General features: G+C 62.1%; 1 protein-coding gene across 1 annotated transcript; it reads left to right on the forward strand.

The window, feature by feature from the left end:
* The first annotated feature begins 2186 nt into the window (after positions 1-2186).
* Positions 2187-24580, forward strand: SEMA7A (semaphorin 7A (John Milton Hagen blood group)). Its single transcript, XM_041743615.1, has 14 exons — positions 2187-2406; positions 14894-15045; positions 15592-15633; positions 15945-16037; positions 16230-16314; positions 16433-16543; positions 17359-17498; positions 18119-18303; positions 19196-19304; positions 19386-19584; positions 22049-22176; positions 22291-22445; positions 22625-22692; positions 23009-24580. Exons 1-14 carry the CDS (start codon positions 2238-2240, stop codon positions 23368-23370), a joined length of 1998 nt encoding a protein of 665 aa, XP_041599549.1. The 5' UTR covers positions 2187-2237; the 3' UTR covers positions 23371-24580.
* Positions 24581-25994: the final 1414 nt, after the last annotated feature.

Here is a 25994-nt window from a genome sequence, read left to right on the forward strand (position 1 = left end):
TTCCATCTGCTGCCCTGTTGCTTGAGGGGCTGAGCCCAGCCGCTGGCCTGCCCTTCTGCCTGGCACCTGGTGGTAACCTAGGCCCTGTCTGGGTCGTTCCGAGAATCATTTGGATCCATTCTGCAGCCATACATAGCAGGCGGCAGCAGTATGGTGCAGTGCACTGAGAGCAGATTATGATGAGAAGATGGGGGTGTAGGCCCCAGGAGATGGCCTGAGCTGCTTCCCAGCCCTCTGCATAGCTGTGTGACCTTGGATGTATCGCATTCCCTCTCTGTACCTTGGTTTTCTTGTGTGCAAAGGAAGCCGAATAACAGCAAGTACCTTAGCTGGCTGTGAAGGTAGGTGGGGCTAGAGTGAGGCTGCGGAGCGTGCACAGCACAGAGTGACCTCGACGCCAGCCATTGCAGTCCAAAAAGCCAGCCCGCCTTGGGCAGCTCCCTTCCCGTCCATGTGCCTGGTGGCCTCGAATAGGAGCTTATCCCCTCTCCCTCAGTGAGGGAGACGACCTAGAACTGCTGGGGATAACAGAGGTGGAAGTGAGTTGTGGGTTGTGAGTTGCCTGTCAGCACAAGGGCAGTGTTATTAATTCTGAATTCTCAGTTCTTAAAGGCAGGAGCGAGATGATTTCTTAATTTTCCTTTGCTTTGCAGAAAGGACAGACAATGGAGGCCATACAGCTCAGCAGATGAGGTCCTGGACTGAAGGGAGAATGTGTCTTGGAGACCAGCCTGGGCCAGGACACGCTGCTGGCTTCAGGGCCACAGGCTCGGCTGCACACCTGGGGTTGAACTGTCCACAGCCCCCCCTTTTTGGGGCACCGTACCTCTGGGCATTTGGAAGCTGTTGGCCCCACCCAGGAGGTCAGGAACCTAGCCCTGTCTCTGGAGGCATCTTGATTTCACCTTTTAGCCTGTTGGGGTATCTTGGAGCTCATAGGGAAGAAGGAAAGGGATAGCTGGTAACAAAATAAGGAATGGTCAAGCAAAAGACTTCCTGGTGACGAAACTTTGCTGGTTGTGGGCGTGGGCCGGGGCCGGGCAGCCCCCTCTCTATGCTGGATGTTCAGTGTGTGAATCAAGTCCAGCTAGTTGTGTGGGTCCTGGAGGCCTAGGGGCACCTCTGCTACCTCCTCCTCACCCTGTTTTCCTCTCTGTGCAGCTCACCCTGGAGACAGATACCAGTTCAGATCTCCAGTAAGCACTGGATAAGTGGAATTCCTATCCATGGTTCCCTCAGGCACAAAGGTGGAGAGCCTGGGACTTCCCCGGCCCAAGGGAGAGGAGACCCCTCTGCAAAGGGCAGGCATGTGGCTCTGAGAGATCAGCTAATGGCAGAGCTGCCGGGACTATTTACAGAACTGGCAGAGGGACTGGGTCATCAGGTTGCCTGCATGGCTGAACCCTTAGATGCCTTAGGAGCCCAGACTCCTCAAGGCTGGTCTGACCCTGCCTCCAGGACAGCAAGACTTGGGAATGCAGGATGGTCCTTTCTCTTTCTACTTGGGAAAGGGGCCTTCTTAATTACATCCCCCTCCACTCACATGGAAATGAGTTTGGATTTTCTGAGCATACACCAGCTGGCTGGGGGGAGGCAGCCCAGAAGGCTGCTGGTTGGGGAAGGGAGGGGAAGGGAGAGGGGAGGGAGTCAGGCCAAGATGAAAATTCTGTGTTCTCACAGCAGAGCGATGATGGGGTGCTGAGTGCTCCCCACAGATCATCTACCCTCTTCCCCCCACCCCCCCAGGGGAAAGTATCTTGCTCGTCCCTGTTAGGCTCTGCGGGAACCGCGTCCACTTAAGGCAGGCTGTCCTCGGAGAACCACAGCTTTCAGAGTCCAAACCACGGAGCCGGCCGTTTGTGAGGTTCCCTGCAGGGTGCCCTGGGAGAGGTCCTCCCCGACTTGTAGGCCAGCCCTTTCGTGGGGTGCGGGGAGTGGACCTTGGGCCCAGAGAGGGACGCACGGGGCCCGCACCGATCACAGAAGCCCCCAAGTGAGTCTTGTCCCCGGAGGCCCGTGTTCTCTCCCCGAGAAGTTGCCGGGGAAGGGAAGGCGGAGGTTCCCCGGCTGCGGGCGCTGCGCCCCCGTCGGGCAGCAGAGGCGAGGAAGGCTGGGGGGGGGGGGGGGCGGGGGAGGGTGGGGTCAGGGCTCGGCTCCGCCCCTCGCGCGCGGAGCTCGGCTGCGGTCGGGCGCTGGCTCAGTCCCGGCTGCTCGCCGCCGTCGCTCGGGGCTGCGGGATGACACCGCCTCCGCCCGGATGCGCCTCCCTCGGCGCCCCGCGCGCCCGCGCTCCCGGCCCGCCGGCTCGGCCCCGGCCCCCGCTGCGGCTGCTGCTGCTGCTGTGCGCGGCCGCCGCCGCCCGAGGCCACCCGAGGAGCGGACCCCGCGTCTCCGCGGTCTGGAAAGGTGGGGGCGCCGCGCGGCCGGCGGGGCGCGGGGCGCGGGGCTCGGGGCGCGGGGAGGGCGGCCCCCGGGCAGTGCGCGCCGGCGCTGCGGTCCCGGGCCGTCCCCGCGGGAGCGCTGGGGCCGGGGGGCGCGGGGTGCGCGCTGGCAGGCGGGGCGGGCTGCGCGGCGCGGGGAGCCGGGCCCGGCTAAGTCGCTCCAAGTCCTCCCGGCCGGGAGCCGCAGCGCCGGGCGCGGGCAGGGGGGCGTCCCCGGTTCTGCAGCGCCGGGACCTCTGCGCAGGACCCTCTCTTCGGCCGGGCCCCCCCAGCCGGGGGTCCGCTCCGTGAGCTGCGGGCGCCGCTGTCGCGCGGGGCGCAGGCTGGGCCGGCAAGGGGGGCGCGGACCCTCGCCGCCGCCGCCGCCGCCGCGCTCGGGCTGCGGGAACAAAGACCCCGCCGCCTGCCCCCGCCCCGGGCCCGGCCCCGGCCCCGGCCCCGGCCCCGGCCCCGGCCCCGAGCGCAGCAGCGCAGCAGCGCGGGAGCGCAGGAGCGCAGGCCGGGCAGAGGGCTGGGCACCCGGCGGCGAGCCGGGGCGCGGCGCGGAGGCTCGGGGCACGGGGCGCTGCCTCCGCAGTGCCGGGACCAGCCGCTCCCCCCTCGCCCGCACGTGGCAGTTGTCACCAGGAATTGGCGCCCGCGCGGGGGGCAGTGCCCGTGGGGTGGGGCGCGGTCGTCGGGACCCCCGCGCGGCGGATCCGGGGCGGGGGTGCCGCTCTTAGGCCGCGGTGCGCACGCGAACCCGGGGGCCCATACCTCCCCCGGGGGCGCCTCACTTTCGACCCCTGTGTGATGGGTCAGGAAGCAGGCCCGGCGGGGTTGGGGGCTTCCCGCCGCGAGGGACTGAGCTCCCCTCCCCTGCATTGCACACAAATGCTTCCCCGCCCCTAGACCCGCAGGGCTCTGTCCCCCGAATTTGGCGGCACTGCGGCCCCCCTGTGGCGGTGGCCGACTCGCCGTGGGGGCTGGGGGACTGGTCTGGTCTGGCCCAGCCAGGAGCCTTTGATGCCTGAGGCGGTTTGCAGGAATTGCGAGAGCCTGAGCATTATCTGGGGCAGGTATTCTTAGCAGAGAGAGGGAAAAAAAAAAAAAAATCCCACACACAAAATGAGCGGGCCGATCTGCAGCTGCGGCGGAGGGAATGAATGTGACTTGCCCAAGGTCACTCCGCAGCACAGGAGCTCCCGGTGCCGACTGGGGGGCCGATCTGGCGCAGCACCAGCGCCAGTTATGAGTTAGGGAGGGGAGGAAGAGCTAGGCAGCGTTTGGGCCCTGAAGGGGGCTCCCTGGGGGCGAGCTCTGCCACCCGGCCAGAAGTGTTCCCGGTGGGAGTAGAGCAGAAAGCTGGACCTCTGGTTGTCTGTTCGGGGTGGACACTTGCACACCCCTCACTCCAGCCCAGGCTTTCTCTGCATTTCCAGCATCTTTGCCTCACCTCAGTCTCCTTGGCTGTCTTGAGCAGCCCTGCATTTGGGCTCCCTGGAGGGGACTCATACGGCCGCATTCGAGTGTTCTGGAATCTCCCCTTGCACCAAATCCCTTGCACTTGGCTCAGCTTGCCCCTACCCCCAAGGCTTCCTAAGACCCCTCCCCCCATACTTAATGCACAGCCACTTCTTAGCACATAATGTGAACCTCCACAGCTCAGCCACTTAGTCCCCACCCTGGGGCTATTTAAAGATGCTCTCAGCCCTCTTGCCCACTTTCAAGGCTCCCAACCCAGCTCCACTCTTTCCACTGCGCACGGTTCACAACTGTACCACACGGGCCCGCGCTGGCCGTGCCCTGGGCTTGGTAATGCACTATCGATCCCTACCAGGGCCTGCCACCCCCTCACCTATCTCGTCCGAAGGCAGTCTCTGCACATCTTCACCAGTGCCAGGCGCCCCACCGGCCAGACAGACCCTGCCATCAGCCTCTCCCCCGGGCCCACAGCTGGCGATGGTATGCCTGGCTGACAGCTGCCTCCGATTTCCCGTGGGGTGACACATGGCAGTCGGACAGGAATGGGCTTGGGCAGGGCGAGATGCGGAGTAGGCTGAGAAGAGGACCCTCCAGCCTTGCTGTAGACCCAGGCCCCTGACTTCCAGCGGGTGGGCCTCCACCAATGACTAGACCAAAGATAATGGTGTTTCTGGAGACACTTTTCTATGAGGCATAGACTGGGCTTTTAGTTTTGAGCCAGGACAGGTGTGGGGACTGGAATAGGTCTGCAGGGTTCATCTCTGCTGTTTATTTTGTGTCGCTTATACTCCTAAGCCTCAGGGAAAGATTTGATCAGGGAGTTCTGGGAGATTCCCAGCCTGCACTTGTTAGGGAGCTTGAAGCCTCTCCAGCCTGATGACGGCCTGGCCCAGAGAGAGATGGGTGTGTCAGCACCGACCTGCTGGGTGCCCTTGAACTCTGCACCTGTTTCTGACCCTCAGAGTTAGATCAGGAAGGGCTCTGGAGGTTGTCCTCTGAGGGTGTCACTGTGACACATGGGCCAGTCACGGAGGCAAAGTAAGGGGCTGACTTCCCTGCCAGCAGGAACTGGAGGGGAGTCGGGTTGCAAGTGGGGGCAAGAGGTTGGCATGCTTGTGTAAGCTGTGTACTCCTCTCTCATTCCATCCCTGCTGGGAGGAGCTGGGGAAACCCAGGCAGGTCTTGACCCCCCAAATCAGAGGTGAGCCATTGTGTCTACAACGAGAAACACAGCTGAGTCTCCAGTCTCCACCTGCCCAGCCGGTTCTGCGCTATCTCTTGTCCAATTAAACAACAGGATGTTATTGTTGACTTGGTGGCTGCTGGGGGAGCCATTATGTGGTGACTCCCCAGGGCAGGGGGTTGCTGTCACCTTCTCCAGGGGATGAGGTCACAGCTGGGGCTCCCCAAGCATCAGCATTTCCAGTGGAAATCCTTGCCCCCTTGGGGACTTAGATGTGCTCATCACCTTCCAGATGAACTCCTCCTGCAGAACCAGGGAAGGGGGGGCAATTCCCAGGAGGAGAGATGGGGTTTTCTGAGTGATGATGTCACTCAGGTGACATCATCTGGCCAAGCCGCGTGGCCCCTTGTTCCTTACTAGTGAAGATTCTGAGAGCAGGCTGGGGTGGGCAGATGCAGGCATGGGCCTGAGGCATCCACAGTGTGGGGAAAAGAGAGCAGAGGTCAGGAACTGGCTCGGGTCCTCGCTCTGACCTGATTTGCTGTGTGACTCTGGGCAGGTACTTGCCTTTTTCTGAGGCTCAGTGTCCTCAGATGTCCAAAGTGGCTGGAAGGAGGAGCTTATACTTAACAGAGCACGGATTTCCTGGGATTCCTGCCTCTCTGGGACGGGCAGAGGCTGCGGTAGCCGGTTCAAACTTTAGCATTAAGGAGAAATTGAAACCTGGGAAGTCAGGGGAAATCCTTGGGTTTGTGTTCTCTCCTATCTTTCTCTCTCAGGAGCGGACGGCCGAGAATCAGCTGCAGGAAGTGGTTCATTAGTTAGTAGTCTTAAAGGTGGGCATAGTGATTTAGCATGTTTGACGCTTGACATTTGCTGGGGTCAACCTTGTATTAGTCTCAGGGCAGGGCTTGGGGACCCAGGGATGAGAAAGTCGACCAGTTTATATAGACTTCTCAGTGCAGGTGGGGAGACGGACAGGCAGGTCAACCTTCAGTTACAATAAAATGTGGCAGGGCCTGTAACAGAGGGCAGCTCTGGGGGTTGAGGAGGCACCTAACCCAGTCTGCCCAATCAGGGAGGGCTTCCTGGAGGAGATGGTAAGTTGGGATGACACGAGTAGTAGAAGCCAGCTGAGGAGGAGAGCGACAGGAGGAAGTACCTAGTGTGATAGGATTTTAGACCCAAAAACTTACAACTAGGACCAGGGAGAGGAGAAGAGCTGAGTGGGGCCCCCAGGAGGGAGACATTGAGTTAGCCAGGATTGGAGACTCCAGGAAGGTTTCTTACAGGAGGGGACATCTGAGTTGGGCCACTTAATCTTATACAGCCAGTGGGAGGAAGGACCGTGGTTGCAGGGGAGGCCTCCTGCGTGTCCTAGCTCCTGTATGGGGAGCCAGGAGCTTTCTGCCTAACTCCTGACTATGGTTCTCCTGTATCTGGGCTGAGAGTCGCCGTGGTGGGAGGACTCCCCCGGCACCATCCAGGCACTGTTGGTCGGGGAGGGGCAGATCCCTTCCTGTGGCCAGCTTCCCCTTCCAGGCACCGTTACCTCCTTAGCGGAGGGTAGATCACTCCTTGGGCTGGGGGGCCTGGGGGGATTCTAGGCACTCAGGAGAAACAGGGAAACCTGGGCACCCTTCTTTATGAAGGGCCAGGCCAGGGGCCCTGATGTGTAGGTGGTAAGCTGAGGCTCGGACCAGGGGAAGGGGTCCAGCAGCCTGCAGGGGGGCGGTGATGGGAGTGGGTGGCACTGTTGTTGACAGCTGAGGCCCCAGTTGACGTCCTGTCCTCTACCCCCAGCCCTGTGTCCCTTATTTCAGCTACCACACGGCGTCTGGCTATGTCACAAGGGCCTGACCATACTTCCTCTGCTCTGGTTGGTAGCTTTGGGGACGGAAAGCTTCCCCTTCTCATAGTTTCCTTTTTTGGCCAGGCTTGTCTGCCCCCAGAGGTCTCCTTCCTCCCAGGGTTGGGGAGGAAGGGGTCCTCCTAGAGCCTAGAGGACGGTGGTCCCTTATTGACCTCGCAGTCGGAGAGCACGCGTCCCCCTTTCCCGGGGAGATGTGTCCCCTGCGGCCCTTCCGTCCCTCCACGGTACTGTGCAGTGACAGAGCCACCACTCTCCCCAGGGCTGCCTGTGGCCGGGCTCTGCACCCACCTTCTCTCCCACACATCTTTCCTCCCACTCCCCAGCGCCCATGTGTTCCTGCCTTGGTGCTGCTGCCCTGCTCGTCATCCCTCCCTGCACCCTCATCACCCTTCTCCTTTCTGCCATTTCTGTCTCACTTCCTCCAAAAAGCCTTGGACGACTCCACCTCATGGCCTGATGGAGCAGGGCCTAGGACATCAGAGGACAAACGTCAGAGATCAGCTGGGCCAACCACACATTCCGTAGATGGGGAAACTGAGGGCAGAGATGATAGAGGCTGGCCAAGGTCACCCAAGGACACAGGCAGAGCGAGGGCCAGGGCTGGGTCTTCTCCCCAAGCCTGCTGTGGGCCCGGCCACTGGCCTCTGTCCACCTGCCCCTCTGCCTACCCGCTCCCTCCCCGGGCCTGAGGCTCACTGAGCCCTTCCTCCTTGGCCAGTTCGGCTGAGCCCAGGCTCTTCCTGCCCCAGTGCTGTCTGCTTCCAGAAGCCCACCGGCCCTGACCAGCCTCCCTCGGGGCCTTAGATTGGGCTGGGTCCATGTGGCTCTTCTGGTCTTTTCCTCCGGGCAGCTGGGCGTCAGGCCTTGAGGGCAGGTTGATGTGTGTCACGGCTTGGGCTAATCTGGGTTTAACCGTTACGGCCCCCTGGGATTAGGCTGATCCTACCCTGCCTCCTGCACCCCTTGCTTCCAGTCAGGGGCTCGGGCTCTGTGCTAACGCCTCGGGGCAGCTCTCACTGCGGAGGGCGGCGGCACCTGCCCCCGGAGAAGGCCCGGGCTGGCCCTCGGGGAGCACAGAGCTGCTTGGAGAGGTCAGCCTGCTGCCAGGCAGGGAGGGCACCCGGGAGATCCGGAACCTAGGGGTAGAGCCAAGGACTGCGACAGGAGGTGAGAGCAGGACATTTCAGTATAAGGTGGCCCGGGGGGCGGGGGGGGGGGAGACTTACTGGGCAGGGAGCAGGGGCCAGGTGAGAGCGAAGGGCATACCCGCTCGTGCTGTTTATCTCCTGGGCCCAGGGCTTTGGCCTGGCCTAGTGAGGAAGGAATGTTACCCTGATAACTCAGTGCCCTGTCGGTGGCCCAGGAACCCGTTCCAAGACGACTGCTCCGCTGATGTAGCAGCTTGGCGACTACTCCTGTCCACCCCTCCCTGCTATCTGAGCTGTCCTTACTTGCCCAGCCCTGGCCTTGGCTTGGCCCAGGGCCCACGGAATGAGAGGAGGCCTGGCCTTCACCTTCAGGACCCAACGGTCCAGGCAAAATCCCACCAGACAGTGCGATCTGAGGGCGGATGCTGTGTGCCAGATGGTGTATTGCGCAAGGTCAGAGGGAGGATGGAGCAGTGAGGGCTGGAGCAGCTGGGAATACCTCCCGAAGCCAGGCGGCTGAGGCCAGGTGTTCAAGGACAGGTAGGACCATGTGCACAGACGGAAGGGGAGAGGGGAACCGTGGGAAAGGAGAGCATGAGCAAAAGTGGGGAGGAGGGAAAGAGCCGTGGCAGAGATGAGCAGAGGTGGGCCTTGGCTGCCAGGTAGAGGGGGAGGGCCCTGCGGGGAGAGGCGCTGGGAGCCATGGCGGGTTCTGGAGCTGAGTTGGGGCTGGAGTGTTTTCGCCGGTGCCGGCTGGGGAGGAAGCTGGCTGGGCAGATAGTAAGGGAGGGCTCACGAGCATATCTTGCCCTGCCCTGTGCTCTACCCCAGCCTTGCTGTTTTGTACCGAGATCTCAAGATATTCACCTCCCCAGTCAGTCATGCCGTGGGCGCTCAGATCCCTGCCACCCCTCACCCCCTTGCCTCAGGCCCGCGCGCCTGTGCTCCCTTACACACGGTCTCTTTAGGACATCGTGGATAGAGGTCAGACCCTCATGGGCCCAGAGGCCTCTGACCAGGCTCCACCCTCTCTGGGCCCCAGTCTTCTCTTTGGTGTGGGAGGCACTGGCCTGGAAGCTTCCGAGGGCCCTGCTATGGAGCGCAGTGCTAGAAGCACAGATTCCAGAGTCCGTCTGCCTGCGCGTTGGCCTCCACTCCCCCACCTAATAGCTGTGCGCCCCTGGGCAAGTGGCTCCAGTTCTCTGTGTTTCGCTGCCCTCGCTTGAGACGTGGTGATAAAAGAACCCCCCTTCGAAGAGTTCAGCAGTGATCAATGAGTTAATGTATCTAAAAATTGCTTAGACTAGTGCCTGGCACGTCGGAAGTGCAGTGCAGGGTTGGGTGGCAGGGGTGTCATTGTCGCCGCTCTCCTCCTTTGGCATCTCTGATTTCTGGCGAGATCCAGCCCAGCCCCTGCCCGCGCTCCCTCCACACCGTGCTGGCAGGCTGCCCTCACTCTTTCCCCTTGCCCCCTCTCCCCCGGCCCAGGCTGAGGCTGAGCTGGGGAGCCTCTCTCAGGTCTCCCCGTCTCGCCTGCCTCCCTGTACCGGGGTGGGTCAGCCATCCTCTGCCCTCTTCCCCACCTCTGCCCTGCTCCCTTATCGGCCCCTGGCTCTGCCCATCCTCTCCTTTGAAGGAACCACCCGTTGACCTTGGACTTTCTCTGGGGCTTTTGGAACCCGCCGGGCTGAAGAAGAGGCAGAAGGTGGACAGGGCATGCGGCCCATCCGGGTTTCCTGCCTTCCCTGGCCTTTGAGGCTCCTCGCTGCTCCACGTGGGCCGTGGGCTCAGCCTTCCTTCCCTGAGTCTCCTGAGTCTGACTCAGCCCAGGGCCCCCCCAGCTTGCTGTCCACACTGCCTGGTTCCTGGAAGCCTTCACCCCAGCAGGGCTTCCCACCAGCCGGGCTTCTGATCCCCTGAGCACGGTGGCACGGTGCAGAGAGCGCACAGCCCTTGCCCACCCGGAGGGGCCTGAGTTTTCCTGTCTGGAAAATGGAAGTATAGACCCTTGTCCTGCCTTCTTTGCACGGTGGCCGGGGTATTTGGCAGGCTAGCTGGTGGAGGCAGAAGGGGATGTTGGCTTCTTCTGCTGCCTCTACCTCCATTCAAAAAGCCGTCTCTGGGTTTTCTGGGACTTAGACTTCCATACTTCCCCAAAACGACCCCTGAACTCAAAGCTGATTGTTTTGTGATTTGTCCTGAGAACCATGGTTGGATCAGAAAACCTAGACCTTAGCAGGTATCAGCCCCTTCAGCCCACAGAGAAGGAAGCCACCCAGGAAGGCCCTGGTCACAGCCAAGCAGCCACCTGGCTGCCAAAGGGAGCACAGGCCTCTGGGAGCCAGGGCTGAGCCCACCTGTGAGGCACGCCCCACTCCCACCCATAGCTGACCTCAGTGGGGGAGGATGTGCTCCATCGGCCCAGCAGGTTTTCACCCAGTGGGGAAGGGAGGGGAGGATGGGGAGCAGGAGGTGACCCGGGGAAGCAGAGAGAAGCAATACACAGCATTTTGTAAATCAAGAGGCTCTCTAGGCTGTGGGGGATGTGGTCCTGCAGGGCTGGAGCTGTGGCCCGCCCCTACCTCTGCCTTCCTTGCCATGTGCCTTGGGCCAGTGGCAAGCTCATCTGGCCTCTCTGCCTCCTTAGCTCAGTGATTGTTCAGATCCTCTCCCTTCCACCGTGACCTGTGGGGTATGGGTGGCAAAGGCTGGAGACGCTGCATATTAATTCCTGGGCCACACGCGGGCCCTCCCTCCTCATTCTCAGCCAGGTGTGTGTTGTAGGAATGCAGGGTGGGGTGCCCCGTGGGAGGACGTGGCTGGGTCCCTAGTCCGAGGTTGGCCTGGCTCCTGCCCTGTGCCCGGGCCTCCCCAGCTGCCCGACTCAGGCATTCCCTGCTGGTGTCCACATTCCTGCCATTCTCAGCGCCTGCCTCAATGCCCACTTTCAAAGGGCTCCTTGATGTTGGCATTCGAGGCCCGTCGGGTCAGTGGGTCAGGTTAGAAGGCTGTCCCTACCCAGGCCAGGCTATGGGGCCTGTGCCTTGTTGCTCCCTTCATGGACAACAACATCCCCTACGTCCCAGCCCCCACTCCCATCCTCCTCTTGGGCTGCCTCTCTCTTTCGTAAGCAGTGAGGATGTGGGCGTAGTGGGGACCAGGTAGAGACAGCACCCGTAGTGTAGGAGAGGAGGAACACTATCCCCCCCCCAGGGCAGCCTGCTTTCAGAAAACCTACCCCATGGAAGTCCGGACTTGTTCCAGCCATTAGGCCACTGGGATGGTGGTGGGAGGGTGGGCTGTGAGAGTGATCAGGTCTGATTCTTTACGGTGGCACCTTGCCTCCCACGCTCGGCCACCTTCCTGACCCTCCTCTCTGGCTGAAGATGGGTCTTGCAGCTCCTGCCACTGCAAGGAGGGTGGGGACTCGGGACCATGGAGTCTGGCGTGGGTACAGGGCAGCCTGAGTGTGCTCTTTCTCGGTCCAGAAGGAGCAAGGATTGGCTCAGAATCACATGGGGGTGGGGGCAGGGGTCCTGTGCCTGGCCCACCTTTGGGGCCATGCCCCCCCCCCAGGTGCACCTAGCCCCCTCCCTGGCCCGAACCCCTGGTTATTCTGGGAGCTTTTAGCTACCACTTAGTCAGCCACTAATGCGTCAGGCCGGGGAGCGAGGGGGGAGACACAGTGCCAGACGGTGCTCCTTTTAGATATCCAGGATGGGAAGCAGAGGGAGCTGGTCAGGCAGGGAGAGCAGGGAGGTGGGGGGATGCCAGAGGAGCGAGGGGAGGCTTTCTGGATCCTAGCCCTGCCCGGAGGAGGGAGGTGAGGGCAGTGCTGCAGGCCGATGGGCAGGCTCCTTGTGCTGCTGTACCTCCCCACCCCATCGCGCTCGGGGCCCCTGGGTCTGGGGACCCACCGTCCAGTCAGCCTTCCCACCTTCGCTTGGCTCTTTCCCCTGTCTGGGATTTTCCTCCTGCCTGTTCCTGACCCATCTAGCTTTGATCCACCTCCCCCAGCCCTTCGGATTCACTGGGAAGCAAAAAGATGCACGTAAGGATGTGACACTTGCTCAGCCCGCTGGCTGTTTTTAGGGGCAAGCTCTGGCCTCGCTCTGCCTGGCCTTGCCCCGCATTGGGCAGAGCCTTGAAGGCCGCCCCCTCCCTGACCCAGCTCTCTGTGATGGTGCCATGGGGCCGCGGGTGCTGGCTGTGAAGGCTTGGTGCTGCCTTCACTTCCAGGCAGCCCTCCTGCCCCTGAGCCCCCACCCAGCTCCTACAACCTGAACAAAGCTTTCTTTCATGTATTCATCGAGCCGCTGCTGCTCAGACACTTCCCCGGCACAATCAGGCCCTTTGAGGGCCTTGGGCAGTTCGGGAGCCAGGCCGGGGCTGGGTGGAGAATGGGCCAAGGCCGCGTCCTGGGGCTGAGCGGGTGCCGTCCTACCCACACACTGCACCAGGCGCGGAGTGGGGGGGCGGGAGTCTGGGGGCCAAGGGCGGCAGTGCTCCCTGGCCCCCGTGTGTTCTTCTGCAGAATGGGGCGAACAATCTCTGCGTCATGCAGCCCTGGCTGCTGCAGGCGGGGTTCAGAGGGAGTGGGACTCAGGCTCGCAGGTCTGTGCAGGTCCGTCCTGCGCCCAGTGTCGTAGCCCCCGCGCCGCACCCCACAGCAGGCCACCCTCACCCTCCCTCCCTCTGTGTCCTCAGAAAGACCTTGTGAGCGGCCCTGAGTTCTGCACCGGGGACAGGTCTGCATGAGATTCGGGGAGGCTCACTTTGCTGTGGCTGTGTCACTTGGGTTTCAGCGGAGGGCCAGGTCTCCCCCTCACACCTGGCTCTCCGGGGCCAGGCCATGCATCTCCCGTCAGGCCCGACTCCCCGGGGGCAGGACTGCAACCCCTAGACTAGAGCTGTCCCATGGACCCACTCTGGTGCCGCCCCCCCCCAACGCCCAACCTGTGGTTGGCCTTGCACTTCTCTCCTCTCAGGCCGGTGTGGCTTGAGGGGTAGGCTTCGGGGGGCTCAGCTCTCAGGCTCCAGCCCATCTCCAGATGCAGATGCAGACAGGCAGCTTTTCCTGGCCGTGGCTGGCTGGGGGTGGAAAAAGGGCAGCCACAGACTGTCTGGATCCCTGGCTGGCTGCCAATGAAAGGGGAGCTGGGCAACTGACCCTAGCACTCTGGAGAGGTGGGGGGAGCCTGGGGGCTGAGCCCTGCCAGCCAGGCGGTGCCCAAGCCTCGGCCAGCACCCCGCACCCCAACCCAGTGCCGAGCTGGACTCTCAGCATCGCTCTGCACAGCTGGGGCTGAGAGGGTGAGCGAGGGTGCAGCCCGGCTGCTCAGGCTGTGCGTGGAGCCCTCCGGGAGAGCCAGGCGAAGCCTGGGCAGTGAGTCTGCGGCCCGTGGTGCAGCATCTCTGAGAACCGATTCTAGGAGCCAGTCCGTCCTCCTTCTCGTGTGACCTTGGGCTGGTGTGTCCCCCAGAGGCCCTGCGCCAGGCCACAGCCAAGGTGCAGACTGAAAATATCCCACGTCCAGGACTGACCTGACCATGCGGGGGGTGGGGGTTGCCTAAGGGGAGAGGGTCGCAGGGACGCCCCGTTGACTGTAGCACCAGCAGGACCCGGGGCAGGCTCAGGGAACGGCGGCCCTCTTCCGAGTGGGCCAGGCTGTGTCCTGCTCCGGCGCTGGTGGGAAACTGTCTGAATTTGCTGCAGCTGAATAAACAGCGGTCGCTGACTTCTGGGGTGAGCCCAAGCTGGTCAGGGGCAGGAAGATGCTAGCTGGGGCTGCTTGCAGGGGGCCGAGCCGCAGGCTATCCCATCTCTAATTTAGTCCTACAACCAGGCCGACCTCAGCAATGTCACCGGAGATGAGACATCCTGTCCCTGGAGGTAGTGGCTACAGACAGTTTCTTTTTTGGGCAAAATTGTCCTGGTCAGCCCTTCTGCTTCGAGGCCTCGGCTGTGCCCTGCGAAGGGCTCCCGGTCGCAGAGCTGCTGGGGAGGTCAGGCCGGTCTTCCCCGGCCAGGGCGAGCCAGCACCCCCGGGACGCAGCCCGGAACAGGCCAGGCTGCGGCGTGCGTGGTCGTTCAGCGCCTGCTCCGACCCTGTGACCTTGGGCTGCCTCCTTCTAGACTTCCATTTTCCCATCTGTAAAAATGGGGAGGAGTGGATATTCAGATTCCTTTTCTAGCTCCCATGAAAGCTGGCCTGGGTGGGTCAGGAGGGGTTGGAGAGGGCTTCCCAAAGGAAGGGTTGGGCTCTGACCAAAGTGAGCCCTGGGAACCCGGACTCTGAGTGGGCTGCTTATAGGCCCCACTCCCTGCAACGGGGCAGCCGTGGCTGCTGCCTCTGTCCTGGCAGGGGTGATCCTCACAGAGCAAAGCCAGGGAGCCCCAGTTGAGTCCTGAAGCCTTAGCTTCTTGGGAATAGCAGACTGAAGTGTGTGCGCCTGTGCGCGCGTGCGCGTGTGTATGTGTGTGTGTGTGTTGGGCAGGGATGGTGGGAGGTCTGTTTTCCCCAGGGATCCCTAAATCCTGCCCTCACCCTGAGGCTACACATATTGTAGGGTAGGGATCATGGCTTTGGGGTGAGGACAGCTGGTTGCTGGACCCCAGCAGGGGCCCCTCGCTTCTCCCACTCACGGCTCTGGGTCTTGGTACTGCCCCAGTCCAGACACAAACGCTAGTTGCCAGGCAGGTGCTGGTGTGCCAGGGGGTGGAGGCAGGTTCTTGCTGCCCAGGGCCTCGCCTCAACGTCTCTGCCAATTGCCTCCTCCTCAGGCCGCGCAGGACAGGACTGGGTTGACTTCGGCCTGGCGGAGCCTCACACGGTGCTTTTCCATGAGCCCGGCAGCTCCTCCGTGTGGGTGGGTGGACGTGGCAAGGTCTATTTCTTCAACTTCCCCGAGGGCAAGAATGCCTCCATGCGCACGGTGAGCCTGGACCCCTCTGCCTGGATCCCCCTGCTGGCCCCAGGAACCGAGCTGGGCCCCTCCCTCCTCCCCCCACCCCAGTCTCACTCCTTGTCTCCCCTCTGGCCTTGGTAGGGGGGCCTCAGGGAATCCCTGGGAGCCAGCATCCCTTTGTAAACTGGCCCACCTCCTATTATATCCCACATATGGTCCCTGGGAGAGGCTCCCTGACAGTAGTCCAGATTGGCACGGGTGTTGGGGAAACGTTGAGAAAGGCCTAGAGCTAGCCCCCCGGGCCAAGTGGGCTGTGCTGCTGCGGGAGGAGGGTGGGCAGGACAGGAAGTTGGGCTCCAGAACCCCATGGCTCCCGTCTTCCAAGATTTTTGGGCTGGCTCTGGGCTTTGGCTCTGGGTAGCAGGCCAGCCTGTGTGATCTCAGGTAAATCACTCAGCCTCTCAGAGCCCTAGCTGCTCATCTATAAAGTGAGCTCATCCCCAAGATGCATGGAAGGTACTTAGAGGCATCTCACCTCGGCGGAGTGGATTAATGCTCTCCCCTCTCCCCCAGGTGGACATCGGCTCCACGAAGGGGTCCTGCCTGGACAAGCGGGTGAGTGGGGGAGAGGTAGTGGGGGGGTGTAGGGACAGGAGTCCTGAGTCTGGGGAAGGAGGCATGGCCCGGCCTTGGGAGCTCCAGGAGTCCCAGGTCTGATGGGGAGACGTGGTCATTCTCTAAAGCTTCTCTGCCCTTAACTCTGTTCTTGGGGGGGGTTGGGGTCAGTGGCACCCCCCCGGGCTCTCCTTTTGAAGGGTGCCTCTGGGATTCAGACTTCTGATGCCTCCTGCCCCAAGACGGAGGGTCCGAGTGCTAGGCCCGCCAGGGCCTCCAGCCAACCCTCTCCTTCCCCTTCTCCCGGGCAGGACTGCGAGAACTACATCACGCTCTTGGAGAAGCAGGGCGATGGGCTGCTCATCTGTGGCACCAATGCCCGGCGTCCCAGCTGCTGGAGCCTGGTGAGAAGGCCCTCCCCATGGGCCGGGTCTGGGTGGGCTTCTGCCCCCTGTATAGGGAAGGAGCTGGAGGGACTCGGAGGCTGGCCTCACCTTGGTCCCTGGGAGGATGTAGACCCTGGCTGGGAAGCTGGCCTCCTGGGAGCAGTGGCCATGGCATCATGTGGCTGCTGGACCCTCCTTGGTCTCCCCCAGGTGAATGGCACCGTGGAGTCTCTTGGTGAGAAGAGAGGCTATGCCCCCTTCAGCCCGGATGAGAACTCACTGGTCCTGTTTGACGGTAGGGCGGCTGCGCTGGGCTGGGGGAGGGCGGTCAGCTCGTGTCCGGCGGCCCAGGCTTGGAGAAGGGACCCCCAGGAGCTGTCTGCCCTTACCCGTGCCCCTCCCACCACGCCCAGGGGATGAAGTGTACTCCACCATCCGGAAGCAGGAATACAATGGAAAGATCCCCCGGTTCCGGCGCATCCAGGGCGAAATTGAGCTGTACACCAGTGATACCGTCATGCAGAGTACGTCAGGCTCCAGCTGGGCTAGAGGGTGGAGAGGTGTGCATGCCCAGGGCAGTAGGCGGAATCCTCGTGTTCCCTGGGGGGCTCCCTGGGCCCTCAAGACACTGGGGGCCTGAGGGGCCAGAGGCAGGAGGACGGCAGACAATAGGGTGGGGGCGGGGGGCAGCCGCAGACCCAGTGTGGGCTCCCCTAAGCCAGTGCATCCCTCTGCTGAGCTCATGTGGGGGCAACACCTCCCTCCTCATTAGGGCGCTGCCAATTAGGCAGAAGCGACATAGGGGCCCCCGGGGACCTCCCCCCAGTCCCCAGGCATGAAGTCATCGCTCTTAGGCCGACCATATCCTTATAGGAGAGGGCAAAACAGGGATCCCTGGGTGGCGCAGCGGTTTAGCGCCTGCCTTTGGCCCAGGGTGCGATCCTGGAGACCCGGGATCGAATCCCACGTCGGGCTCCCGGTGCATGGAGCCTGCTTCTCCCTCTGCCTGTGTCTCTGCCTCTCTCTCTCTCTGTGACTATCATAAATTTTAAAAAAAATAAAAATAAAGTAAAAAACCTTGTTAAAAAAAATTCTAATTGTTGCTAATCTACATTAAAAAAAAAAAAGGAGAGGGCAAAACAAGTGTGGGGTGGGAGTGCAGAGGCTCAGGCCCCTTGGGCTATCTGGCCTGATATTCTGGGTTTTATTCTAGGTCTGTTTGCCCCGGGTTTGTTGGTAGAGGTTTGGGTTGTGTGTGTGTGTGCGCGCGCATGCACACAGGGGCGGGTCCTCTGAGCGGGCTCCCAGCCTCACACCCCTTCGCCTGTGTCTCTGGCAGACCCCCAGTTCATCAAGGCTACCATCGTGCACCAAGACCAGGCCTATGATGACAAGATCTACTACTTCTTCCGGGAGGACAATCCTGACAAGAACCCCGAGGCCCCTCTCAACGTGTCCCGCGTGGCCCAGCTGTGCAGGGTGAGTGGGCGGCTGAGTGGGCAAGAGTGCATGTCCACACCTGAGCAGAAGTGAGCAAATGTGTGAAAACACACCTGGGCCAGTTGTCACACACGTTTGCAGGAAGGAGCATGTGACACGTGCGCGTGAGTCTGGGTGTGGGATTGTGGGAGCGAACGTGTGTGCACAAGAGGGTCTGGGCACCTGTGCATGCGTGGTAGTGTGCAGATGTGTGTATCCTGTGGCATGTGTTCGTGAGTGTGGAAGTGTGTTTACACGTGTGTTTCAGCCGTCTGAAGGTGCCGGGATGCATCTGTGCCATGTGTGTGAGTGTGTATTTGTGAGAGTGGGCAAATGCGTGCCTGAGCTGGTCCGCTGTCTGGGGACGGGCACCCTCCGCCTGCAGGTCCCTACTGCTGGCCCTGTGCCCTGGATCAGCCAGGCCCGTGCGGCTGGAGCTGGATCCAAGCACCTGGCCTGGGAGGACAGGCACCTGGGCCTTGTCACCTGGCAGGTCCCGGCCCCTTTCGGAGGCTCCCTGCCTCCTCTGGAGCCTGGGTGCTGGCATTCCTGGCAGCAGGTGCCATGGCTGTGTGGCAGCTGGGGCAGGTGCTGAGGGGCCTCTCCTTCCCTCCTTTCAGGGGGACCAGGGTGGCGAGAGTTCGCTGTCAGTCTCCAAGTGGAACACCTTCCTGAAAGCCATGCTGGTGTGCAGCGATGTCACCACCAATAAGAACTTCAACAGGCTGCAGGATGTCTTTTTGCTCCCTGACCCTAACGGCCAGTGGAGGGACACTAGAGTCTATGGTGTTTTTTCCAACCCTTGGTGAGTGACCTTCGTGGGGGTTGGGGCTGGGCTGGCATCGGTTACGTGTCCAGTAGGGATCTGAAGGTGTGGGCCCTGCTGGGCATGAGCGGGGACGGTTGCTGGGCCGGGGGGGTGGGGGATGGCCATGCTCAGGGAGATGAATATGCTGACATGCTGGAGTCTGGGCACGTGGGTATGCGTGCACGTGCCACGGGCGTGCTTACGCCTGTGCCGGTGCCCGTGTGTCCCTCAGCCGCGTGCTCAGAGGGGGTGCCGAGGCCTCTTAGGGTGCCGGGTGCTATCACACCTGCTCAAGCGCTGCCTGCACCTGATCATTCACACTTCTTAATCACTCTTGTTGATTGAAAACAAGGCAGGCGAGAGTGTTGGTGTGTGTGGGGAGAACTGGGGGACAGGGTGGGGAGGCCAGGCCCCTGTCCTGTTGCTTGAGCGTGGGCAGATCCAGCCTGGCCGGGGCGGGAAGCGGAGTCTGGTCTCCTTGGGCAGCAGCATGCTGTAGCTGTGCCCAGAGAAGTGGGAGAAGCACCCCCTGGAACACACACGCTGGGACTTCTCCAGCCCCGGGGCTGCCCTCTGCACTGAGTGGTTCTGTGAAGAACGCAGGTTGGGGTTTGGGATTACAGCAGACAGAAATTTGGTTAAACTTGCCTCTCTCCCCTGCCTTCCCCCCTCCTCCTGCCTTCCACCCTGCTGTCCCTCCCTCCCTCCTGTCTTCCCCGGCGCCTGATAACTCTTGGGCACCCGGCCTGACCCCCAGGGTAGTGCCTGTCCCCACACGGCTCCCAGGCCAGGGTGCTGGGCTGCGCCTCTGTCTGGTGCTGGGCTGGCCTGGGTGAGAGAGGGCGGTGGGTCCCGGGCCCCCCACTGAGGTGCTCTCTGTGCCCCCCAGGAACTACTCAGCCGTCTGCGTGTACTCCCTCGGTGACATTGATAGAGTCTTCCGAACATCCTCACTCAAGGGCTACCACATGAGCCTTCCCAACCCTCGGCCAGGCAAGGTAAGCTGACCCCCACCATGGCCTAGGCTTTGGCCCACCTCCCAGCCGCGCCACTAACCTGGACCTGTCCTCCTTGCCCAGTGCCTCCCGGACCGGCAGCCCATACCCACGGAGACCTTCCAGGTGGCTGACAGTCACCCCGAGGTGGCACAGAGGGTGGAGCCCATGGGGCCTCTGAAGACACCCCTGTTCCACTCGAAGTACCACTACCAGAAAGTGGTTGTCCACCGCATGCAGGCCAGCAGCGGGGAGACCTTCCACGTGCTTTACCTAACCACAGGTGAGGGGCTACCCCACGACCTTCTGGCCTGCTTTGTAAAAACACACATGATAATATGACTAACATCTGATTGGATCTTTATACTTGGAAGGACCAAGACCTGCCAGGGGTTCGTATGTGCGGCTGTGGAAGAGTCAGGCAGGGAGGGCTTCTTGGAGGAGGTGGGGGTAGAGGGAAGGGGGAAGGGGAGCGGTTATCCTAGGATGGGAGAAGAGCAGGCGTGAGGATTCGGAGGCAGAAATGGAGCAAGTCTGAGCAAAGCTGGGTGTAGCTTTGGTCCCGACCTCTGACCCAGGGAAGATGGTAGGAAGAAAAATGCAAAGTCAGGAGGAAGGACCTGGTCACTGGTATCCTGGGGGCCTTTGCCGGGCAGAATGAGGAAATCGGCCTCTCTCCTTGTCTTTGAGACCGTGCAAGCGAGGGGAAACATTTGATGCGGGATGCCAAGAATATAGTGAGACGTGAGGACTTCCAGACAGCAGAGCCTTTGCAGAGTCTCGCAGAGGACCCGTGGCAGTCAGGGTTTGCTGAGCCCGGAAGCCGGGGGAAATGCCCTGGGAGATACCCCTGTGTTCTGGGAAGCCACCAGCTGGGGATGAGCCAGGCCTGAGCTGAGTTTTTGGCAGCTTCTTGGTTCCAGGCTGTGGGCAAAGGGGCTCCTGGGAGCAGGCATGGAGATCAGTATTGGCGGGGCCACGGGCCTTCCTTGAGACTAGGTGGTGGTGCCACCCGGGGCAGTGTCTCCCCGGGAGCCTAGAGCCTCTGGGGCCCCACAGTCAGAGCCTCAGGCACTCACCCTCAGTACCTCCCCTGCCACGAGGCTTCCTGCTATTGCTTCACCTTGTGGCTGTCTCAGGGCCCGAATGACCTTAGTGGTTGGTTGACTCCCGGAAGCCTAGGGAAGAGGAATTCCCCAAGGGGCCTGGCTCCTGGGTCCTGAGACCCCATTTCTTTACTCCCCCCTTCATCCTGGCTGCACCCGTGGTCACCTGCCCTGGCTCCGCTCAGCAGTGGCTGGCCTAGCTGTGGTCAGCCAAGGGGTTAGATAGCAGGGCATTGGGTGCAGGAGAGGGAGGGTCACACAGGACAGGAGTGGGAGCTGGAGCCGGGACAAGGAAAGCTGGGTGGGGCTGTGGGCTCCCCTCCTGCAGCCCTGGGGAGGCGAGCGCACTTGAACGATGAGGCAGTTGTCCTCTTTTATCCGTGAGGGCTGTGGGAGAGTTAGCATCCTGGAGCCTGCGGCAGGGAGGATCGGAGCCAGATAGGAAATAGAACTTTCTGAGCCCACTGCAGAGAGTGGGAGGTCTCACACCTGGGAGAAGCTGTGGGAGGTGCTCACCGGGCTGCCGTGGAGGAGGCAGAGGGCAATGTGTGCGCATGGGGGTGTGAAGGCAGTGGCCAGGCTGGGGGCTTGTCAGGACAAAGGAGCATCTGGTCACATCTCGGAGCCCAGAGAGGGGGATCATAGACACATAGAGGAGCGTCCTAGGTGGGTGATCATCTGATTGCTTTTTTGGGGCAAGTGATGCCCTGGGAAATCGGGAGGGAGGGAGAGGGAGGTAAGCTATTCTAGAAACTGGGACAGCAGGGGAGGTGGGAATGGGAGGACCTGGAGGTCAGAATGCCCATTAGTCCCCGACAGGTAGGAATGGAGGCAGCACGGCCTTGGAGGCAGGCAGCCTGGTTCTGACCTTGGGAATCTCTATGTGGCATCTACGTCCTTTTCCAATCAAACATTTTTATAAAACTTTAAAAATCCTGTAAGATTAAATGCAATACGGAGTCCTGGATTGGATCCTGGAACAGACAAAGGACTTTAGTGGAAAAACCCAAGAAACCCAAATAAAGTCTATAGTTGAGGTAAGAGTAACATCCCAGTGTCAATTGCTCCATTGTGACAAATGTGCCACAGTTATATAAGGTAGTAACGTTGGGGGAAACTGGGTGAAGGGTGTTCAGGAACTATGTACTGTCTTTGCGACTTTTCTGTAAAGCTAAAAATATTCCAAAATGAAAAGTTTATTTAAGGCAAACATCCCCCGAAGAGTCCAGGAAGCAGGGGAATCGTAGGAGCTGAGGGGTGGGGATCTGACATCTCTGGGTTCCAGGCACCAGCTGGTGACCTTGAGCAAGTGGCTCTGCCTTTCTCAGCCTCATTTCCTCGTCCTGAATCAGGGAGGTAGCAGCCGCCTCTTGAGAGTGTGGAGCACGGCCCTGAGGACCGCTTCTGTGCCCCGGGCCCCGCTGCCCCTGCGGCCTCCTCCAGCACCTGCGGCCCGACCTCCGGCCAACAGGGTCTCTCCCAGGCTCCTGCACCCCTCTCCAGTCGTGCCCTCCTTGCGCACCCCCGGCCGCGTCTTGGGATCCTGGCCCGAGCCATGCCCCCCAGCCTCCTCCTCTGTGTCTGGAGGGGGGTGATAGAGCCCCCGCGCTGGCCCGCTGACCCTCTGCCCCTCGCCTCCAGACAGGGGCACCATCCACAAGGTGGTGGAGTCGGGGGAGCGGGAGCGCAGCCTGGTCTTCAACATCATGGAGATCCAGCCCTTTCACCACCCGGCTGCCATCCAGGCCATGTCGCTGGACACCGAGCGGGTGAGCCTCCCCACGTCCCTGTCCCCAGGGCCAGCCGAGGCAGGGCTGGCCTGGTGACTTAGAAGCTGGTGTTGGGGGGGGCCGTGCCTGACCGCAGTCCTGCTCTCCTTCCAGCGGAAGCTGTATGTGAGCTCCCAGTGGGAGGTGAGCCAGGTGCCCCTGGACCTGTGTGAGGTCTACGGCGGAGGCTGCCACGGCTGCCTCATGGCCCGAGACCCCTACTGCGGCTGGGACCAGGGCCGCTGTGTTTCCATCTACAGCTCCCAAGCGTACGTTGGCCCGGATCCCTCGGCCCTGGGGGGTAGGGGTGAACACAGGAGTGGGGTGCTGGAGGTGGGCTGCAGGGGGTCCTCTGGGGGCAGACTGCTGCTGATCGTGGCGGGGGGTGAGGGCAGGGAAGGGGCCAGACCTGTGGGCTCCTGTCCGCTTACCCTCTCGCCCCTTCCAGCTCCAGGTCAATGCTGCAGTCCATTCATCCAGCCGAGCCACACAAAGAATGCCCCAACCCCAAACCAGGTACCCGATCTGGCCCTGCTGGGGCCCCAGTCCCCTAGGGTGGTACAGCCGCATCTCACAGAGACATGGCCTGGTCCTGGGGGCCCTGAGCAGATGGGGCAGGCCAGTCCCGCTGGGGCTGGAGGGGTGTCATATGGGGCGGTTGTGGGGAGGGACGGGAACAGGGAGGGAGGCCGGGTGGGGGGAGTGGGGAGGACGGTGGGCACCGTGTGCCTTTAGAAGCCTTGGGCCCAGAGGCCTGGCCAGCAGGGGAGAGCACAGCCCGCCTCGGGAGCCCTCGGCCCCCCTCATGGCTGCCTCCCCCATTCGTCTCCAGACAAAGCCCCACTGCAGAAGGTTTCCCTGGCTCAGAACTCTCGCTACTACCTGAGTTGCCCCATGGAGTCGCGTCATGCCACCTACTCCTGGCGCCACCAGGAGAACGTGGAGCAGACCTGCGAGCCGGGCCACCAGAGCCCCAACTGTATCCTGTTCATCGAGAACCTCACGGCGCGCCAATACGGCCACTACCACTGCGAGGCCCAGGAGGGCTCCTACTTCCACGAGGCTCAGCACTGGGAGCTGCTGCCCGAGGATGGCGCCACCGCCGAGCACCTGCTGGGCCACGCCCGGGCCCTGGCTGCCTCCCTCTGGCTGTGCATCCTGCCCACGCTGGCTCTCGGCCTGCTGGTCCACTAGGGCCCCGGGGCTGGGCGTGGCGCGGGTTCCTGGGGAGTCTCCGTGCGCCGCTGCACGGCCTGATGGAGGACCCAGGCCTGGAGATGGCCAGCCGCAGGCGGCTGCCAGGCCCGCGTGGGGCACGGGCCGTGGGGGCCGCGAAGTTGGGGCATGGATGACCTCGGACTTTAGCTTCTGGAGACCACTTTTCCAACGCTCCTCCTCAAACTTGGCCAAACGCGGTGACGTCCTCAAGAGCCCACGGGGCGGAGAGCGGGGTGCGGGAAGGGAAGCTGGGACCCTGGCTCTGGACCTGGGGGCCGAGGCCGGAGCCTTTCTGGCCCCTCCACCCCAGCTGCCCCTGCTCCTGCTCCTGGCGTGACGAGCCCAGGGCTGCCTCCGTGGTGTCCTCACCAGCCCTGGGTCCCACCAGGCAGCGGCCTTGCATGTTTATTGAAGGATGTTTGCTTTCCGGACGGAAGGACGGAAAAAGCTCTATTTTTATGTTAGGCTTATTTCATGTATAGCTAATTCTGACTGCATCTGTATGAAAATACCAAAACTACAGGCTGGGGGTGGGGTGGGGCAGGGAGGGACTGGGGGAGAAATGGGCTGGGGAGGGGGGTCCCAGTCGAGGCTCCGGGGACGGGGTGAGAGTCTAGGGGTAGGCATGGGTTCACGGAGAGTGGCATGAGCTGGCTCTGCCCTGGGATCCCAGTCTGAGGGGAACATGGCCCCAGTCCCCACTGTGGGGGCAGCTATGGGAGGGGGTAGGGTGAGGGAGACAGGGGAGGATGAAGGAGAAACTGGGCCCTGGGTTCACCACGTCCATGTAGAAGGAGGAGCCAGGTCCTCAGGGGGGGGGGTTCCAGGACTCTGCCCTTGGCATTGGGGGTTGGGGGGCGGGGGGTCCTCTCCCCTCCCCTCAGCCCCCTTCCCCAGGGGCTGCGCTTCCATGCTCCTAGTCTCCCACCTTCAGCTCAGGACATGTTATAACTTAGGCTAAACTGTGAATTCCGGTGGGGACAGCCTGGGCCAAGCTCTCCAGGTGCGCGGCTCTGCCCCCAGCCCTGTCCGTGGATCTCGGCAGAGAGCCGGGCCCCTCTCTGGCTGTGTCTGGCCAGCCCAGGGCGGGGCCTGGGGCCGGCGGCCTTCCAGCTTGGGCCCCTGCATCTCTTCTCAATGCACTTTAATAATGTAACATATTACTAATAAACCAGCTATTTATTTACCCGTGTCTGCTCCTTGCCTGCAAAGCCCTGCTGGTTGCGGGGAAGGGGTTGAGGGCTGGGGGGGGGGCTCCTGTTTATGGCTCAGAACCTCCTGCCTGTGGAGGCGTCACACACACTTAACTGCCTCTGTCCTTGGAGCCCCGGTAGCACTCCGTGGAGCTCCTGGCTGATGGGATCCGAACCCCCATCTCCTGAGCAGTGCACTGCCTGCCAAGCTGTGGGCTGGAGCCCAGGCAGGTTCCGCATCCCACCCCGCTCCTCACACCTCAGGAGCTGGCCCTCTCTCCCCCTGCACCCATCCCCCAGGCTCCCCTTCCCTCCACTTTCCAGAGAGGCCTGGCCTGGCCAGGCTTAGAGCCTCAGGCCTCTCAGCCTTGCGGGGGAGAAGGGGGCAGTGGGGGGGGCATCGGGTGGGGGGTGGATTAAATGGTGGTAATGGCAGTGTGGATGCAGGAGGGCTTGAGTGGGGATGGGGTACAGGGCAGGAGCGGGGGTGAGGGCTGCATGCACAGGGGTGGCTGGCGAGCAAGGGGCAACTGGCGGGCAGGACACAAAGTTTGTGCCCTAGCCTCAGTTTGGCTTTTCAGCCCCTAGGGCAGTGACGAGGGCTGGGCTGGGGTCTGCGCCTTAGAAGCCCTGGGGCTCCTGCGGTGGGAGGCGGGGAGGGGTTCGGAGGCTGTTGGGAGGGGGTGGGCAGACTAGGGCCGCAGGGAATGCAGAGGAAGGAACCTTGCCCTCTCCCGGGGCCTTTCTTCTCTTTGTTCTTTTCTGGCCTGCCCCTGGCAGTAGGGACAGGGCCTTTTGGGGTGTGTGGGAGATTTGGGACAGCCCCCCCCTCCCCCCCCCCCCCCCGTCTGAGTCTGAGCCCAGCTTCTGGGCGGCTCTGGAGGACACCCACAGAACTCGAATCACCCCCCCCCCATGGCACCCCCTCCCTGTCCGTCTGCCCTGTGCTTTCCTGGGCCAGCCCCCCACAACCCTGGCTGGGTCTTTCCCCCCCACATCCAGCCTTTCCAGATTGACCAAGGCAACAGCAAGTGTGTGGGGCCAGGAGCCTGGGCATCTGGGGGGCCTGGAAGGGCTCTGGGCTGGGGGCAGGGACGTGGGTCCCCGCCCTCATGATCCTGGGCGGGCCTTGCCTTCCCTGAGACTCATTCTCCTTGTTTGTAAGAAGGGCTTCTGTGGGGCCCCTTCCTCCCACAGTTCTGGGTTCTAAGACCAACTTGCTTTGTCTTGGAGGGATCTCAGGGCCTACTCGTGGCCTTGTCTACCTCCTCGGGGGCCCACCCAGCCCGTGGTGGGGAGGGGGACGAAGGGTGGGTTTCAGGAGCAGCTAGGAAGGGGGGGGCTCCAGCCCGGCCCCACCTGCTTGGCTGGGTGACCTCCAGTGAGGTCCCTGCTCTCTCTGGACTT

Source organism: Vulpes lagopus, chromosome 2 (assembly GCF_018345385.1).
Source record: "Vulpes lagopus strain Blue_001 chromosome 2, ASM1834538v1, whole genome shotgun sequence".
Taxonomy (NCBI): domain Eukaryota; kingdom Metazoa; phylum Chordata; class Mammalia; order Carnivora; family Canidae; genus Vulpes; species Vulpes lagopus.

Excerpts from the sequence above, each read along its gene's own strand:
- SEMA7A (XM_041743615.1), top strand. The coding sequence starts at position 2,238 with ATGACACCGCCTCCGCCCGGATGCGCCTCCCTCGGCGCCCCGCGCGCC. Across the intron at positions 16,038-16,229 it reads GTCCCAGCTGCTGGAGCCTG|GTGAATGGCACCGTGGAGTC; the intron begins GTGAGAAGGCCC and ends GGTCTCCCCCAG. Across the intron at positions 17,499-18,118 it reads GCGTGGCCCAGCTGTGCAGG|GGGGACCAGGGTGGCGAGAG; the intron begins GTGAGTGGGCGG and ends CCCTCCTTTCAG.